Source organism: Capra hircus, chromosome 3 (genome assembly GCF_001704415.2).
Source record: "Capra hircus breed San Clemente chromosome 3, ASM170441v1, whole genome shotgun sequence".
NCBI lineage: Eukaryota > Metazoa > Chordata > Mammalia > Artiodactyla > Bovidae > Capra > Capra hircus.
In genome coordinates, this window is record NC_030810.1 from 104,351,241 (window position 1) to 104,368,419 (window position 17,179).

At 51.1% G+C, this 17,179-nt stretch overlaps 1 protein-coding gene across 2 annotated transcripts in view; it reads right to left on the bottom strand.

Moving 5' to 3' along the window:
• KCNN3 (potassium calcium-activated channel subfamily N member 3) overlaps positions 1–17,179 on the bottom strand; it is a 170,871-nt gene that overhangs the window by 110,137 nt on the left and 43,555 nt on the right. For both annotated transcript variants that reach the window (XM_018046204.1, XM_018046203.1), the window contains exon 2: positions 15,339–15,434. In XM_018046204.1, coding sequence (XP_017901693.1) covers positions 15,339–15,434 — 96 coding nt within the window. The remainder of the gene's footprint in view (positions 1–15,338; positions 15,435–17,179) is intronic.

Sequence of the window (17,179 nt, forward strand, 5' to 3'; positions counted from 1 at the left end):
CTGCACCTGGCGCGTGGCTCCACCGTGGCTGCTCACTGATCTCTGCTTGTGCCCATGGCCAGTGCAGCCACTGGTCAGCAGTCACGGCCAAGTCCAGCTGCTGCAGCCGAGAGTGGTTTCAGGAATGCTGGAGTCCGGGCAACACTCTCCTATGATGCAGGCTGCTGGGACAGCGTTGTGATGACCCAATCCTGCCAGGTGGCCAAACACCTACCTCGCCCTTTCATTCATAGATGGTGAGGAGCACAGAGACGGGGTTCACTGGGCAGCTCACGACTCCTATCCCACACCAGAGCTCCGCTCAGTAAACTCTGACACTGTGCACGCAAGGCTGGGCTTACGGGGGAAAGTGGGTAGGAGGGCGCATAAACCATAGCCTAGGGGGAGGCCACAAAATGTTTAGAATGAGCAAGATTTGCAAAGCCTTGAATTTCTTCTTCTCTATACCTCCTGCCTTTAATTCAACAAAAGGAAGTTTACTTCCCCAGATTTCGTTTCTGGTGCCACATTTGTATCAGTGGCTTGCATGAAGCTATCACAGTCAAGCTTATCAAATGTGAGAAGACATGAAGCCAGGAGGGCCCCAAACACAGGCTGCTGAGTGAGATGCTAAAAGACCCAGATAGACTAGAGTGAAGGGCTGAAACCAAATGAACATGGGGAAAAAACACAGATGCAAACGACAGGCGCAGCTCTTGTCCCCAAAAGCCAAGTGGACAAGCAAGGGTAGGAGCTTGGGGACAAGGGGGTGGAGGCCTGTGGCTTGGCTTGGCAGCTCTGTGTAGAAGACAGAGGGTTTTAGCAAACATTCCATTCAATGTGGGCTAATGGGTTACCGTCCCAGTCAGGAGCACTAGTTGTCTTAGGCTGTAGTAACGGAATGGTGGCGGTCCTGTGTCCTGAGCAACTCACACCCTCAGGCAGTGCAGAGCGAGGGCGCTGCACAGAGCAGTGGGCAGGATGGAGACAGGGCTCTGACGAGTGCCAGGGAAGCAGGGAATGTTTCATATGGGCAGCAGAAGACAATGGGAAGTCCTGTGTCCAATCCCAGGGGGCTTCGGTGTGAAACTGTTGACCCCTGACCACAGGGACAGTTGGAAGGAGGAGGAAGGAGGGATAGGGAAACTGAGAAGGCTGCTGATGCCTGATGCACCCAGGACACTGGCAGCCAAAGGCTCTGTGTCCAACGGGAAGGCCAGACGCAGTCCAGATAGATGCTGACTAGTCCTGAGGGCCAGAAAGTGAAAGTGAAAGTCCCTCAGTCGTGTCTGACTCTTTGCGGACCCCATGGACTGTATAGTCCATGGAATTCTCCAGGCCGGAACACTGGAATAGGTAGCCTTCCCCTTCTCCAGGAGAGCTTCCCAACCCAGAGATAGATCCCAGGTCTCCCACTTTGAAGGCGGATTCTTTACCAGCTGAGCCAGCAAGGAAGCCCTGAGGGCCAAGCGGCTAGCAGAGAAGCAGGAGCCAGTCTCTTAGGCGGTGGGGTTGGGGGAGGACAAAAAAGAACAAGACCCAACAGGGCACCCAGCCAGGCAGCCAGAGCTTCAAAGAAGGCTCTAGCCAAGCAGGGATTGGGAGGGAAGGCAGGGAAACCAAAGCATCATCCAGCCTGGATGGAAAGCCACTTAGAATTAGCAGCCCCTAGCTCCCTGAGGGTGCTGGACCTCATCCTTGGGGTAGGCCTGGGACCAAAGGGGAGGACAAGAGGGGAATTAGCATGAGGAAGGGATTGCTTTCTTTCTTTCTTTTAACTCTTTATTTGGTATTGGGGTATAGTTTTAGATGAACAGTGAAGGGACTTGCCACACATATACATGTATCTGTGCATGCGTGCAAAGTTGCTTCAGTTGTGTCGGGCTCTTTGCGACACTATGGACTGTAGCCCGCCAGGCTCCTCTGTCCATGGGATTCTCCAGGCAAGAATACTGGGGTGGGTTGCCAAGCCCTCCTCCAGGGGATCTTCCCAACCCAGGGATCAAACCCAGGTCTTATGTCTCCTGCATTGGCAGGCAGGTTATTTACCACTAGTGCCACCTGGGAAGCCTCATAGATGTATCCATTCTCCCCCAAATTTCCCTCTCAAGGGAAAGGGTTTCTAACTGTCAGAGGGGCCACCACAGGGCAGAGCAGAGGCTGGGGCTCCCTCCTGGAACTGGAACTGGGGCTAAGGGCCTGGGGTGCTGCTGCAGGGTTGGACCAATAGCGTCTGGCTTGTTCTGCCCTGGGCTTTGTCTTGTTCGCTCTTGCCCCTTTTTGGAGAGGAGTCCCCATGGTTGAGCCCAAATTTCAAGCTGCCTTTTCATCCTGCAGGAACTAGGGGCAGGAGAGACAGACCGAGGATGGAGCTCTCACCTAATGAGAGCTTAAAGGGCCTGGAGATGGTCCACTTGAGTCCAGCTCTGCCTCTCACCAGCCGCATGACTTTGGCCACGTCACTTACCTTCTTAGACCTCAGTTGCCCTATCTATAAGGCAGGGATGATAACAGAATTCACCTCACAGGACTGACCTGAGGATCCGCTGAGATCATGACACAACTTCTGGCCCGTAAGAGATCAACAAATAGAGCCTGGCATTCTTGTCATTTGTGGGCTTACAAACCTTTTTTCATATCTAAACTTGGAATCAGAACCTGGGCCTGTGATATAAGGGTGTCAAGATGGGGTGAAGGTAATTTCAGGGACTGACACAGTGAGGGGGTATGCTGGTAGGAGATGAGTGTGTGAAAGGTGAGTGTGAGATCCCCACACTCAGAGGGGGAGCCCACACACCCAGGAGCCATCAGGTGCCTGAAGGTTACATAAAGGTGACCAAGTCAGGACTTCCGTAGTAGGCCAGCGGTTAAGACTTTGCCTTCCAATGCAGTGGGTACAGGTTCAAAGCCTCCTCTGAGAGCTAGGATCCCACATGCCTCATGGCCGACAAACCAAAGCTTAAAACAGAAAAAATTTGTAACAAACTCAATAAAGACTTTAAAAATGGTCTATGTAAAGAAAAAAGACAAACCTGCATCTGAAGATGCACGGTGGTGATGGGTACACAACATTATAGATGGACTTACTCCCACTGACGGAACTGTACACTTAGAAAGGGCGAAAACGGTAAATTTTATATATCCATTTACAACAATTAAAAAAAAATTTAATGACAGAGTTACAGCTGGGGCCCAGAGTCCCGCCCACACACCCACCAGGTTTGTACCAGTGATGTGTTCAGAGGAAATGGAATTCTGCTGGATTGAATTGTATTGAATTCTTTAATTCCAAGATAAACTCGGCACATTTCATCTCTTTTCCAATTATCAGGTTTGGGAGAATTTGAGCAGTGGTGATTTTGCCATCTATTCTCTTGAAAACAAAAAGATGTCATTTTACCAGGTTCCTGCTGAACAGAGACTAGAATTATCAGCATTTTCTTGGCCGTATAAGGCAATGAAGTCTCCAAACAGTAAAAATTCTACCATGCCTCCCAATTTCCCAAACCCTCAGAGAGTCAGTTCTCTTTAGCTCAGATTTAGAATCACTGCACTCCTACTACGTACAGCCCCCTTATCAGCACAGCAGGGACAGCCACTGAGACGGTTACAAGGAAGCACAGCCCTCATGGAGCTCATAACTGAGCAAGATGTGTCCTAATCGGGAGGAAGCCCTGGGACCCTGTGGTGCTTTCCAAACACACCTCCCCAGGCAGTGGGGTTCCCTAGCCTGCAGGGTCCAGAACGTGGCACAGGGGATCTGACGCCCATCCCTGATGTAGATGAGGGATGAAGAGACCATCATTTGAAAACAGTAGCGACAGCAGTACGAAGGCAGCATGGGGACTTCCCTGGTGGTCCAGCAGCTGAGACCCCACACTCCCAACACAGTGGGCCCAGGGTTCCATCCCTGGTGAGGGACCTGGATCCTACGTGCCGCAACTAAAGGATCCTGCACGCTGCAACTAAGACCCAGCACAGTCAAATACACACGCAAATATTTTTAAAAGAACAATACAAAATAGAATGAATTAACTCTGAAAAAGTTATGGACATTACATATCTGCACTCACAGGGAGACAGAATATTCTATTAAGTTGAACAGTTGCTCCCCAGTGACTTTGAAGAAGTGGGAGTTTGTATTCATGGAAAGGAGGCTGGAATTGAGTGCTGAGGAAGGGAATTCGGTCACTGACTTTAATTATCCTAAAAGCTTTAAGATGTCTGACCAGATTCTATTTGTAAGAGACTTAAGAGGAGTCACCTTTAAACTTAAGTGTGTTGGAGCCAAAGAACTGTCCTTTTGATTGTTTGCTATTTCAAGTTCAAGGCTATATTAAGGGGATAGCCAGCTCCCTTTGCGGACAGGGAAGGGAGGCAGTTAGGAGAAGGGACAGGTTGCTTGGACAGTCTCACATGAGGGCCTCCTGAATGCAAACTTTATCCGTTCTTGCTATCAAATATCATTCAGGGACTTCCCTGGCGGGCCAGTGGCTAAGACTCTGAGCTCCCAATGTAGGGGACCCAGATTCAATCCCTAGTGGGGGAAACTAGATCCTGCATGCCGCAGTTAAGAGCTTGCATGCGGCAGTGAAGACCGAAGACCTCCCAATCCGCAACTCAGACCTGGTGCAGCCAAATGAATAAATAAAGATAAATATTAAAAAAAAAACCAAAACATTCATAGCCACTCTGTCTACATTTTTCTCTCCTTATCATGAGCATCCTTCCAACATGGAATACTGGATAGAATCAGAGGCCCCAGAGATCATCTGATCTAATCTGCCTACTTTACAGGTGACAAAACTCAGGTAGAGACAGAAGTAGCCTACCCAAGCTCACACTGTCATCAGTACCCCAGACAGACCAGGCCCCTTGCACAGTGCAAAGGGGGCAGAGGCTTGTTGGGAGGAAATGCCTTGGATGGGGCAGGCACTTGGGCTATTTTTCTCCCCCCATCACTCATTAGCTGTCTGTTTTGGGACAATGATCTCTTGTATCCCTGAATTATAATGGAAGCTTCTTGAGAAGTATGCCTCGGCCCTCCTCATTTCCCAAGGCTAGGTGAGTGGTTTCCAAGGTAACGCACAGCTGGGTGGATTCAGCCTCCCAGGCACCACCTCATCTTGAACCAGCAGGGGAAAGGGAGTGGGAGGTGAGGTGACACCACCTCCCCATTTACAAACAGTGACTCCTCCCGAAACCAGTTTCCCCTCTGTCCCCCTGCCAGGGTCAAGGGAAGAGGACACCTCTGACATCCTGGAGTCCTGGAGCTGAGGAACTTCTGGAGGACTTGGCAAGAGGTGACTGCCTGGAAGTCAATGGAGCTGCAGGCAGCTGACTCCGGAAGTCTGGGACTGGCCCTCCAGGCTGGGGCAAGTCTGAACATGCCCAGGGCAATGGTTTTCACACCTGTTAACAGACGTAGCACACGCCCTGTCAAGAAGCATGACACAGGATGACATTTCCAACTGCCAAAACAGAAAGTCAACACAGGCAGCTGAGAAACAGCCTTGCTGCTCCCTAGGCACGCCGCCCTTGGGCGCTGAGGGGGCCTGAGATGGCAGCAGGAGGCCACCACCCCTAAGGAAGGCCAACATGGCAGGAAAGCCCTCTCTGGGGCAGAAAGGGTTAAAGCTAAGTGTTCAAATATTTAGCAAATAAAACCAAAATGTCACACAGAGACTGCCCAGGCTGGAGTGGTAACCATGGCAATCCATGGCCAGCTGCAGACCTGAGTGTGAAGAGGCTCTGGGACCAAGGCCTGTGATGAGAGGGGACAAGAAGGGACAAGAGGGTGTGCAGAGGGTCACAGTGGGCCTGGCCAGCCCAGCTCACAGCGGGCAGCCTGCCGAGAGCCTGGACCCCTTATGATGCACAAGCCAGGGACTTCAGGCCAGTCTCTCAGCCTTAAAGAGACTCAGTTTGGTCTTCTACGGACCGAGGAAAGAATCAATCTACCCGTCTGCCCCCTGGGCTTGTTGTTCATTCATTTGGTCCCACTTATCGAATCCCTGCTGTGTGCCGGCTGCTCTCAGCTGTGGCACAAAGCAGAGAATCCGAGTCAGTCCCCACCACCACGGACCTGCGGCCAGAGCAGACGCAGGTGAGAAGCAGTGTCCGCATCAGAACCCAGCCAACTTCTAGAAGGGGCACCTTGCCCAGGGAGTGGGGGCAGCCAGAAAGCTTCCTGGAGGAGGTAAAAACCTAAAAGTCAAAGGGGTGAAGTCAGGCAGGCAAGAGGTCTGACAATATACATGACAACGCTCCAAAAAACACGCAGCACTGGACGAGAGGTGACACCGCGTCACCGAGGGGCTCTACTGCGTCATCCTCTCAGCTCTCTGTCTTTGAAGGGGCGTCTGACAAGGACTCGTGGTATCCGGGCTGAGCAGCACTGGCCCCTCTTTCCTCCTTCCCTTTCAGCCGTCCAGGTGCAGGCAGGTCAGTGGGAGGCCCAGCACATGGGCCCCTCATGCACATGTGTCCCAGCACATATGTCCTCTGGACACATTCCCCATTTCCAGTCTCCCTCATGTGCGGCCATCTGTCTAGGGAGTGTTTGTTGGCATAGGGCAAGAAATGGACGTGAGCTTGGCAGAGGAGGCCACTATCCAGAACATTCCAGTCAGGCCTAAGGTTCTGAAGGAGCTCATGTCCTCAGCCAAAGCAGGCTGAGGGGCTATCCGGGGGGCTTCAGGATCTCAGGGGTCCCCGATCTATCTGTTCAACTCTAAAGGAGGACCTTGGCCACTGGCCCATCCATGAGCCCCAGTGAAGGCCATTCAAACCCACCAGTCAACCAGCTACAGACACCATTAGGAAATGTCTATCAGGAGCTCACAAGGAGAGAGATCCCAGCCCCACCAGGGTGAGGCAGCTCCCTCCTCCCCTGGAAGACAGACAAACGTTCCTTTCTCTCCTCTTCAATGCCCCTGAAATGCTCCAGGCCAATTTCATCCCAAACACACACAGAACTCTGCTCCTGGTGAATACACTGCTTGGTTAAAATTTCATCTCCCTGTGAGAGGTTCCCTTCCCTCCGTTTCACACACACACCTCACACCTCAAAGCTTATCAGCCTGGGTCCCAGTGGATCAAGGCCTAGGACAAGCAGCTTCCAAAGGCAGGGACTGGGTCTCAATTACTTCTGGATCCACCATGCCTGACATACAGTAGTCCCCACCTAACAGATAAGATGTGACCTGAGCCCAGCTTCTTCTATAAGGAGAAGAGAGAGTAAGGGAACAGAGCAAGACTCAGCCTGGACCTTCATTCCATTCCCTGAAGGGAAGACACTGCTACCTAACTCATTTAGCAGTGAACCCCTAAAGCACCAGAATTCCCAGGGACTCAGTGGTAAAGAATCTGCCTGACAATACAGGAGTCACAGGAGATTCAGGTTCGATCCCTGGGTTGGAAAGATCCCCTGGAGAAGGAAATAGCAATCAGTTCCAGTATTCTTGCCTGGAAAATCCCATGGACAGAGGAGCCGGGTGGGCTACAGTTCATGGTGTCACAGAGTCGGACATGACTGAGTGAGTGATCGCACACAGGCCCAAAGCGTATGAACCAGGGACACCTCCTGTGTTCCAAATGCCCACCTCCCCGGACAGCAGGTTTCACGTGCCCGGGAGGGTACTCCAACCTACGGGACCATCATGCCAGGCCATGTGAGCCGTTCTGTAACATGAGCTGTCTCTTGAATATAATTTTGTATGTCCTACAATCTGAAGTAATCTCCCTGTAAGCTGAGAATTCTGTGGCTCCTTCATAAAAATATCCACATTTACACAGAACTTAAAAGTCTCCCCTTTTATTGATCTCCTGTGTTTCAGATTCATGAGGCTGAAGTATCTTGTCACTGTTGTTCTGTTTCTGTCAGATCTGAAGTGGACGAGAAGGCTCTGGAGGCCAACAGCAGATTGTGATCTGATTGACGCTTTTTACGTTGAATATGGCCAGTAATCACAGACTGAAATTAATGATCTCTAAAGTCCCCATCCGCACTGGATGACGGGAAATCTGCCACTGCCTATGCCCCATGCTAGGTTCACAGCAGTCTCCCCATTTTAATTTGACAAACGTTATCTGAGCCCCGCTTTGTGCCAGGCACTGTCCTGCAGCTTCCCGCCCCATGGCTTCATCGAGGACACCAAGGCTCGGCGCCACACCTCCAGATGCAGCTGTACCTTCACTTCCCACCCGCTCCCTCCCCGACCCCATTCCCCCAGGCCCTCAGCCAGGGCACTTCCTCCCTGGGGCGCCCAGACCAGAAGCTGGCTGCTGGGTATTTCCTCTCCCTCTCCACTGGCTCCTTCCTGCGAGCGGACAGACAGTGCCGTCTCTCCAGGTCACACACGCAGACCAGCAGCTCTCCCTCCTGACTGTGTCCTCCCCGGCGGCCACTCTGCCTTCCTTTGATTCACAGCCAAACTTCCCAGAAGACTGACCAGCATTCAGTGTCTTCACTTCCTCACCTCCTGCTTGGTCCTCCCTTCCCCTTCCACTGCCCTGTAACTGCCACTCCTGTGACAGGGCTGATAAAGGGCACAATGACCTTCCCACAGCCAAACGCAAAGGACCAGCGTAGTCCCCGACTTCTTGACCCCTTCTGACAAAACTGACACTCCCTTCCCTGTCCCGGCTTCCCGCTCCCTCCCCTGGGGTCTCCTCTGACCTCCCTGCCTGTTTTCTTCTCCTTTGTGGGTTTATCTGCCTCCTCCCACTTCTCACTAGATGATGTCCTTCTGGGGGTCTGTCCCCTGCCTCCTCTCATCCCACTGCCCCCTTCCCACCAGGCCTATCCTCTTTATCACTATCCTGGAGGCAGCTGGATGCCCACCCTCCCGCCAACCTCAACTTGGACATGTCCAAAACTAACCTGGTCATCATTTCCCACCTCAACCTCCTTCTGTGGTTTCAACCATAATGAATGGCACTGCCAGCCACTGAGTTAACCAAGCAACTGCTGGACTCATTTCCCACAGACAGTACCTCCAACCTAACAGGTGACCAAGCCTGATCTATTCCACTTGCTCAACATCTCTTATGCACAGTCTCTCCTATCCCAGCTCTGGTCTTGCCCTGATTCAGGGTGTCACCATCCCTCATTTCGACCATGGAAACATGCTTCCAATTAGGCTCTCTGCCTCTGAAATCAGCCCCTTGCAACATTTGCCATCCTGCAGCAAAAATGCAAATCTGATCATCTGTCTCTCTAACTTAAACCCCTTCCATGGTTCTCCTTGCTGCCCACAGGACACTTCTAAAGCCCTTCAGCAAGACAGATGAGTTCCCGCTGGTCCTGCCATGCTCCAGAGTGGACCCACCCCCTGCCCAGGACATTGTCCTCGAGGCATTCTGAATGTACTCTGCTGTTTCCCGTCTCAGAGGCTCTGTATATTTTGAGGCCTCTGCCTGGGATATCCTTTCCTTGCTGTCAGCCTGCAAACACATCCTCATTGAAGCTAAGATGTTTTGCACATATTGTCTAATTTGATCTGTACAACAACCCTGTGGTGGGTATTGTTAGTATTTTCCAGAACCCACGTTGAACTACTAAAAAATCTGTGTTCTCAGCCTCCTGCTATCCTGCCTTTCAGGATGTCACTAAAGACATTAATTAGGGCCACAGTGACAACCCCTTGCAGAAGCAAAAGTGATTTCAAGGTTTCCAGCACAGAGAACTGGGTGTCTGTCAGGGTCTGCACAGAGTAGGCCCTTGTTAGGTACACACGGAATGAATGAACAAGCTAGATGGATAAGAAGGGGAGGGGAGGAAGGATCCAGGGGAGCGATAAAGCATTCAGTGTTTCACTAGTCAGAATGGCCATCATCGAAAAGTCTACAAATAATAAATGCTGGAGACAGTGTGGAGAAAAGGGAAGCCTCCCACACTGTTGGTGGGAATGTAAATTGGTGCAGCCACTCTGGAAAACAGAAAGGAGGTTCCTTCGAAAACTAAAAATAGAGTTGCCATATGATCCAGCAATTCTACTCCTGGGCATCTATCCAGAAAAGATGAAAACTAATTCAAAAAGATATGTGCACCCCAATGTTCATAGTGGCACTATTTAAAATAGCCAAGACATGGAAGCAACCTAAGTGTCCGTTAACAAATGAATGGATACAGAAGATACTGTATTGTGTATATACATGATGGAATACTAATCAGCCATAAAAAGAATGAAATAATGCCATCGCAGCAACATAGAAGGACCTAAAGGTTATCATACTAAGGAAGTCAGAAAGAGAGAGACAAATAAACATGATATCACTTACACGCAGAATCTAAAATACAACACAAATGTACTTATGGGAGGCTAGTGGCAAAGAATCCACCTGCCAATGCAGGAGACGCAGGAGACGCAGCTTCCAGCCCTGAGTCAGGAAGATCCCATGGAGCAGGAAATGGCAAGCCACTCCAGTGTTCTTGCGTGGAAAACCTCCTCCTGGACAGAGGAGCCTAGCAGGTTATAGTCAGTGGGGTCGCAAACAGTTGAACATGACTGAGCACAGTAAAAAAGAAGAACTTATTTACAAAACAGAAACAAACTCACAGACATAGAAAACAAGCTTATGCTTATCAAAGGGGGAATAAATTAGGAGTTTGGAATTAACAGATACACCCCACCACATATAAAACAGATAATAAAGACCTATTGTATAGCTATATACGGAAATATATTCAATATCCTGTAATAAATCACAAAGGAAAAGAATCTTAAAAAGAACATATATATATATATATATATAACTGAATCACTTTGCAGAAATTAACACAATATTGTAAATCAACTATACTTCAAACGAAAGAAAAAAGAGAGAGAAAGGGAGGGAGAGAGAGTTCAGTGCTTTACGACAAGTCGAGTCAGGGACATGTCAATGGCCCCTAAAGTGTGATTGTGCAAAGCGGGGAGAGGAGGCTGGCAGCCGATCTGGGAGGTGCTGTTGATCACCAAACTACAGGAATAAATGGACTCCCCAGAGGAGAGTTCAGTTTTCAAAGTTTTGATACACAACACAAAACCCAAAGTATTTTGCTTTTCATTTCTTTTCGGGACACATTAGCCTGAGGAACAGATGCCTGGGTCTTTAAGCCTCTGTACTCCAAGACATCATCCTCAGATGACAGGCGCTGCCTCGTGGGAAGCTTAGGGACCTTTTTCCCCTGTCCCAGAACAGAGCTGGGCTGAGTGGACGTTCCAGAGAGGCCTGTTTCCTCTCAGTTGGAGGTGCAGACTTTCTAAAACTCACAATGCCCAGTCAGTGACAGGCCGGCCCACAGAGGGGGAGCCTCCTGCACTGGTAAGGGGTACATGCCATCGCCTCTAAGAACCTTCTAAGCCTCAGTGCAGGACTTGAAGCCAGAGTTTGGTTGAGAGGTTCCCAATAATGTTTCAGAATTCTTTATCAAAAACACAAGTTGTCCTATTCCAGAAAGCACTCCTGGCCTCCTGTGTGTGCTGGGCGGGGGCCAGGGGCCTGGGTGTGAGCAACTGGGGCAGGGCTGGGGGGAGGTGGAAACACGGCCATCCGGTTCCTGCTGCAATTGAGCCAAGTGGCCAGCAGCTGGTGTGGATAAGGAAGTGGCAAGCATATCATTGACACAAGCCCCTGACCTCACCCTACCCTGTCCCTGCCCTGCTTCCCAACAGATGAGCAGTGGCTGGCCTCTCCCTACAGAAGAGGTTATCCAAGCAGCCCCTCTGGATAAGTAATCGTGCCTGGGATTACCTTCCTTCCACTCACACTCTCAGGAGGCAGGTCCCCTAGCTGGCTGGCACCAGACCTCAATCAGAGAATTACAGAATTGGAGTGTGGCAGGCTTAGGATCCCCAATGAACAAGTGTGGAAACTGAGGCCCAAGACCACAGGGCTAAGTAATGGTCAAAATGACTTTGGAAATCAGACATCTCGAATCCAGCACCCTTTCATTCAAAACATCCCCTGTAGAAAACCGGCTCCCTGTCACACGCTATGGGTCCCTGGAAATACAAAGATTCACAACATCATTGTCCCTGAGGCTGGGGAAAAGAACCAGAACAGGAAACTACAGTATGGTCAGGTGAGTATGTATGAAGGCCCTGCTCTCGGGGCCCAAACCATTCCAGATTCCCTCTGGCAAAAGGAGGTCCCATTAGAACTTTCCAGAAGAAAGATACTCACTGGACAGGTAAGAGGCACAGAAGGAGCCACGTTCTGGCTACAACCCACGTGTTGGTGGCCAGGTAGGATGACGGACTGTGCGGAGGGAGCTGAGCGTGCAGGCAGGGTACAGAGAAGTCCAACCACTTGCCAGTACCGGGCGGTCCTGACAGTGACCGTCTGGTGGGCACAGCTTGTAAGATGAGGCCCAGCTGGAAGCAGTGGGACAGAGGTCACAGGAAAGGGACCCACCCTCTTACAAGTTCAGCAAGATGGATGGTATGACTTCCACACTTCACATGGGGAAACCAAGGCCCAGAGAAGTTGTTATAAGTTGTTCTTGGCCCAAGGGCATTCAGACTGAAGTGTCCGAGCCAGGATTCAGTGTCTGAGCCAGGATTCAATGCCTTCACTGACTTCACTTCATTGCTCTGAACTGTGAGTGTCAGGCCAAGACAAGTAACTGACATAGCATCCTCTGGTGCCCATAATGAGGGAGAAGCAGAGACTAGCTGTGAGGTGAGAAAGGACAAAGTGTGCCCAGCTAGGTGCCAGCCCCACCACTTTTTAAGAACTGAGGTCACAATTGCAGTTGGGTGGGGTCAGGTCTGAGAGCTAAGGCTGCCAGCCCTGGGGATGGCAGGGCAGGACCCCAAGAGAATCAGAGAAGGGACACCAGGTTCTTCCAATTTCAAGGCCTGGAGTGGAAATAGCAACAGTCAAGCTGAGTAGATTCACCATGCAGGCGTGAGGCTTGGACCAGCTCCTTTCCCTCTTCCCCGAGCCTGGATCACAGCTGAGCTTCACTGCTCTGCCTTTTTCTCTGGCCTCTGTGACCCCCTGCACAGGTCAAGGTGGTATCAGTTCAGTTCAGTTCAGCCACTCAGTCGTGTCCGACTCTTTGCAACCCATGAATCACACCATGCCAGGCCTCCCTGTCCATCACCAACTCCTGGAGTCTACCCAAACCCATGTCCATCGAGTCAGTGATGCCATCCAGCCATCTCGTCCTCTGTCGTCCCCTTCTCCTTCTGCCCCCAATCCCTCCCAGCATCAGAGTCTTTTCCAATGAGTCAACTCTTTGCATCAGGTGGCCAAAGTATCAGAGTTGCAGCTTCAACATCAGTCCTTTCAATGAACACCCAGGACTGATCTCCTTTAGAATGGACTGGTTGGATCTCCTTGCAGTCCAAGGGACTCTCAAGAGTCTTCTCCAACACCACAGTTCAAAAGCATCAATTCTTCAGCGCTCAGCTTTCTTCACAGTCCAACTCTCACATCCATACATGACCACTGGAAAAACCATAGCCTTGACTAGATGGACCTTTGTTGGCAAAGTAATGTCTCTGCTTTTGAATATGCTATCTAGGTTGGTCATAACTTTCCTTCCAAGGAGTAAGTGTCTTTTAATTTCATGGCTGCAATCACCATCTGCAGTGATTTTGGAGCCCCAAAAAATAAAGTCTGACACTGTTTCCACTGTTTCCCCATCTATTTCCCATGAAGTGATGGGACCAGATACCATGATCTTCGTTTTCTGAATGTTGAGCTTTAAGCCAACTTTTTCACTCTCCTCCTTCACTTTCATCAAGGTGCTATAGCGTAGTACAGATGCCTCCAGATGAGGATCCAGGGGCTCAGAGGAACTAAGGAAACACCTGGATCCCACAGCTGGTTTGGGGTGGGGTGAGCCTGGCTGGGAGCCCCGACTGTGACTCCCGGTCCCGTCTCCCATTCCTGCCCATTTCTCCTGCCTGTACTCCTGGCTCCTTCCTGGGGTTAAAACCCACCGGCGTTGTCCAGGCCGGACCCCACAAAGGAACCTTCTTGGTGGTGTCTGGGACTCTCAGCCTTCACAGCACAAGCTCTGTCCCTGCACCTGTGACCCCTCCAGAGACTAAAGAGTCCCCACCTTCTCAGCGAGTGTCCTCTGGTCATCAACAGAGCGGAGCCAAGGTGGCCTGCAGCCAAGGCTCCCTCCCCGAGGCTGGCTGCAGTGGCTTCTGACATGCAACGGGAGAGCAGACCACCCTCCCAGGAGCAGAAGATGCTCACCCATCTCTGCCTGTGTAGCCACTCAGCTCAGAAATGCTGGGTGACAAGAGGTACGGTATTTGAAGTGTTTTAAAGTTCACAGAGCCCTCTCATACACTACCCATTCATCCTCACAACAACCCGTAAACAGTGGAATAAAAAGCCCCATGTTCCAGACAAAGAAAAGTTCACACGTTCCAGCCCAGTGAGGCCACAGGGCTGGCCAGACACCTGCTGTGAGAAGAGGTCATGGCCGAGTCTCGGCCCCAGCCTTCCCAACTCGGAGTTCTGGTCTTTGTCAATTTCTCACCTGCTGCCCAGATGTAGATCTATTTGCGCTCCTCCAGCCAAAGAACAGGGTTACAGTCAGATGTGTACGCAAGTGAGGAAAAACATCTGGATACCATAGAACCACCCAGGGCCGCGGCACAGCAGGTCGGCAAGGGCCAGGTGACGCGGGAGACCCATCGTCAGGAGGAGATTCCTCCGACCTGCTCACTCCTGCCTGCCCTTCCCAACCCAGGTCAAACCATCCTCCTTATAGCAGCCAAACTGGAGTACACCCCAGAGGCCAGGCCAATATTTCTCTGGGTGCCAAGTGACTCCTGGGCAGCAAGAAACAGAGGCCTCCTCGACCACAGCAGATTCTATTCTATCTAGAAAATGACTCCTTCCTGGCACAGTCCAGGAAGCGGTAAACACACCATCGGACTCCTAGTGTTATCTGGTGCAGTGTCTGTGTGCGTGTGCGTGCGTGCGTGCATGGGTGTGTGTGTGTGTTGTGTGTGTGTGCGCAGGCACATGCATGCAAGGGCATAGGAGGAAGGTATGCTTCCCTTGGGAGATTCAGTGGCTCACACTAAGAAAGGCTCCGGCAATAGATAGAAAGAGCAAAGTCAGCCCTACAGTAGCACAGTACAAAATGAAGACTCTGAGCAGGACTGTCCCCAAAACATGAAGCCATGTTTGCCTCTGGGATAATCACAATGGTTCTAAAGCCGCAGAGCAGCATCACAGTTACCTCTCCCATGAGGGCCCAAATCAAAAGAGAAGAGCCACAATCTCGGATACTGTCTGGTGAGATCCCCCAGCTAGTTCCTGGGGGGGTGAGGGGCGGGCTCAGCCTGGAGCAGAGGAATGGCCCTGCATGAAGGGATATGGGCAAGGGCACCTACCTGGACTTCACGTGTGTGATAGGCGATGATCAAACCCAAAAGGATGATGGTAGACAGACTGATAAGGCATTTCAGGGCCAGTGAAAACATGGAATCCTGCAGGAGAAACCGAAAGAGAGGATTAGAAAAAAATCCAGGACAGAACATTCCACTCTGAGGCTACGTAAAGGGGTGAGGGGCAGCGACAGCAAAGGAAAGACTGTCACCAGCGCCCCCCAGGAGCAGGATACAGCAAAGGTAGCCAGATCCCCGAAAGCACCTTGGGCTGGGCCCTGGGCTGGCTCAGCCTCCGCAGCTGCCCTCTGAGCCTCTGTTTTCTAGGGTTAAGTCGTATCTGCCTTCCTGGGATGAGCCCTGCTTGGGCGTGATGTATTATGTTGGTTATACATGGCTGGATCCAGTTTGCTGATGTGCTGTTTAGAATTTTTGCCTCTATACTCATAAGTCATATGAACATAATTCTTTTCTGTGCTGCTATTATCTGGTTTGAGCATCAATACTGTGCCAGCTTCGGCCTTTCTTTCCTCTTAACAAGCCTGAACCAAAGGATTCCAAGGTCCCCTCCATCCTGACAATGCAGAGTTCTTTCAGGAATGAATGAGAATGTCCTGGTGGTGGCTCTCCCATTTTAAGCCAAGGGCATGGAAGGAAGCGAGGGCAGTGGAGGAATTCCTGGAGAGGAAGGGGGCTGAGCACAGGAGCACAGCAAAGTTCCTGGGCAGGAGAAGGGCCCTGAGGGTCCCTTCAGCTGAGGCTGGGGGAGGCAGGGTGGGTCATTTGGCCTCTGCTGCAGTCCTCCAGCCCCAGGGCAGCTTAGGGGACCCACATGGTTAGCAGCAAGAGCTCCAGACCGGCCCACTGGATCCAACCACTGATACAGCCACTTACTAGCCCTGTGATCTCAAGCTGCTCACTCTATCTCTGCACTCAGTGGCTTCTGGCATCAGATGGGGATAATAGCAGTACCTACCTCTCAGGGCTGCTGTGAAAGATAAAGGTACTCTATAAGATTGAAGGCAAAAGGAGAAGGGGATGACAGAGGATGAGATGGTTGGATGGCATCACCGACTCAATGGACATGAGCTAGAGCAAACTCCAGGAGACGGTGAAGGACAGGGAAGCCTGGCATGCTGCAAATCCATGGGGTTGCAGAGTCAGACACGACTGAGCAACTAAATAACAATAAGTAAGGTGCCTAGCCTGGTACCCGGCCCTGTGAGGGATGGCTACTGTCATTTCCCTCACCTTCTCTGCAGGGCTGGTACCTCCTGGGCATTTGGAAGCCAGGGAGCAGAGGCGGCTCCCAGACCCGGAGGAAGGCGGGAACACAGCCCTGAACAAAGGCAGCAGAGAGCCGGCAGTACTTCCAAGCACGGTACTGTAGCCCCATGCATCCTGAGACACGCCTGCCACACGAGAAACAGTCCCTGTGCTCCAGAATCATAAAATGCCTGGTGTCTACAAAGCACCTTACTGTTTACAAGGTGGTTTCACACCTTGTTCTCATCCATTCTCAAGACAGCCCTAGGTCTTTCACCCAACTTTATAGATACTACAGGTAAAGGCTCAGAGGGGTGAGTGGCTCAGGCCAGGGTTCAAAGCCAAGGCCGCTGACTCACCGCCCACAAGTGCTCAGCCCACTCTTCAGGGAAAACAGAATAAAAATGTGAAAAGTGTCCATTTACACAGACCGAAATGACAAGATAATAATGGAAAGTGTCTCAAAGGGGCGTGAGTGCATGCTAAGTCACCTCAGTCATGTCCGATTCTTTGCAACTCTATGGACTGTATAGCCCACCAGGCTCCTCAGTCCATGGGATTCTCCAGGCAAGAATACTGGA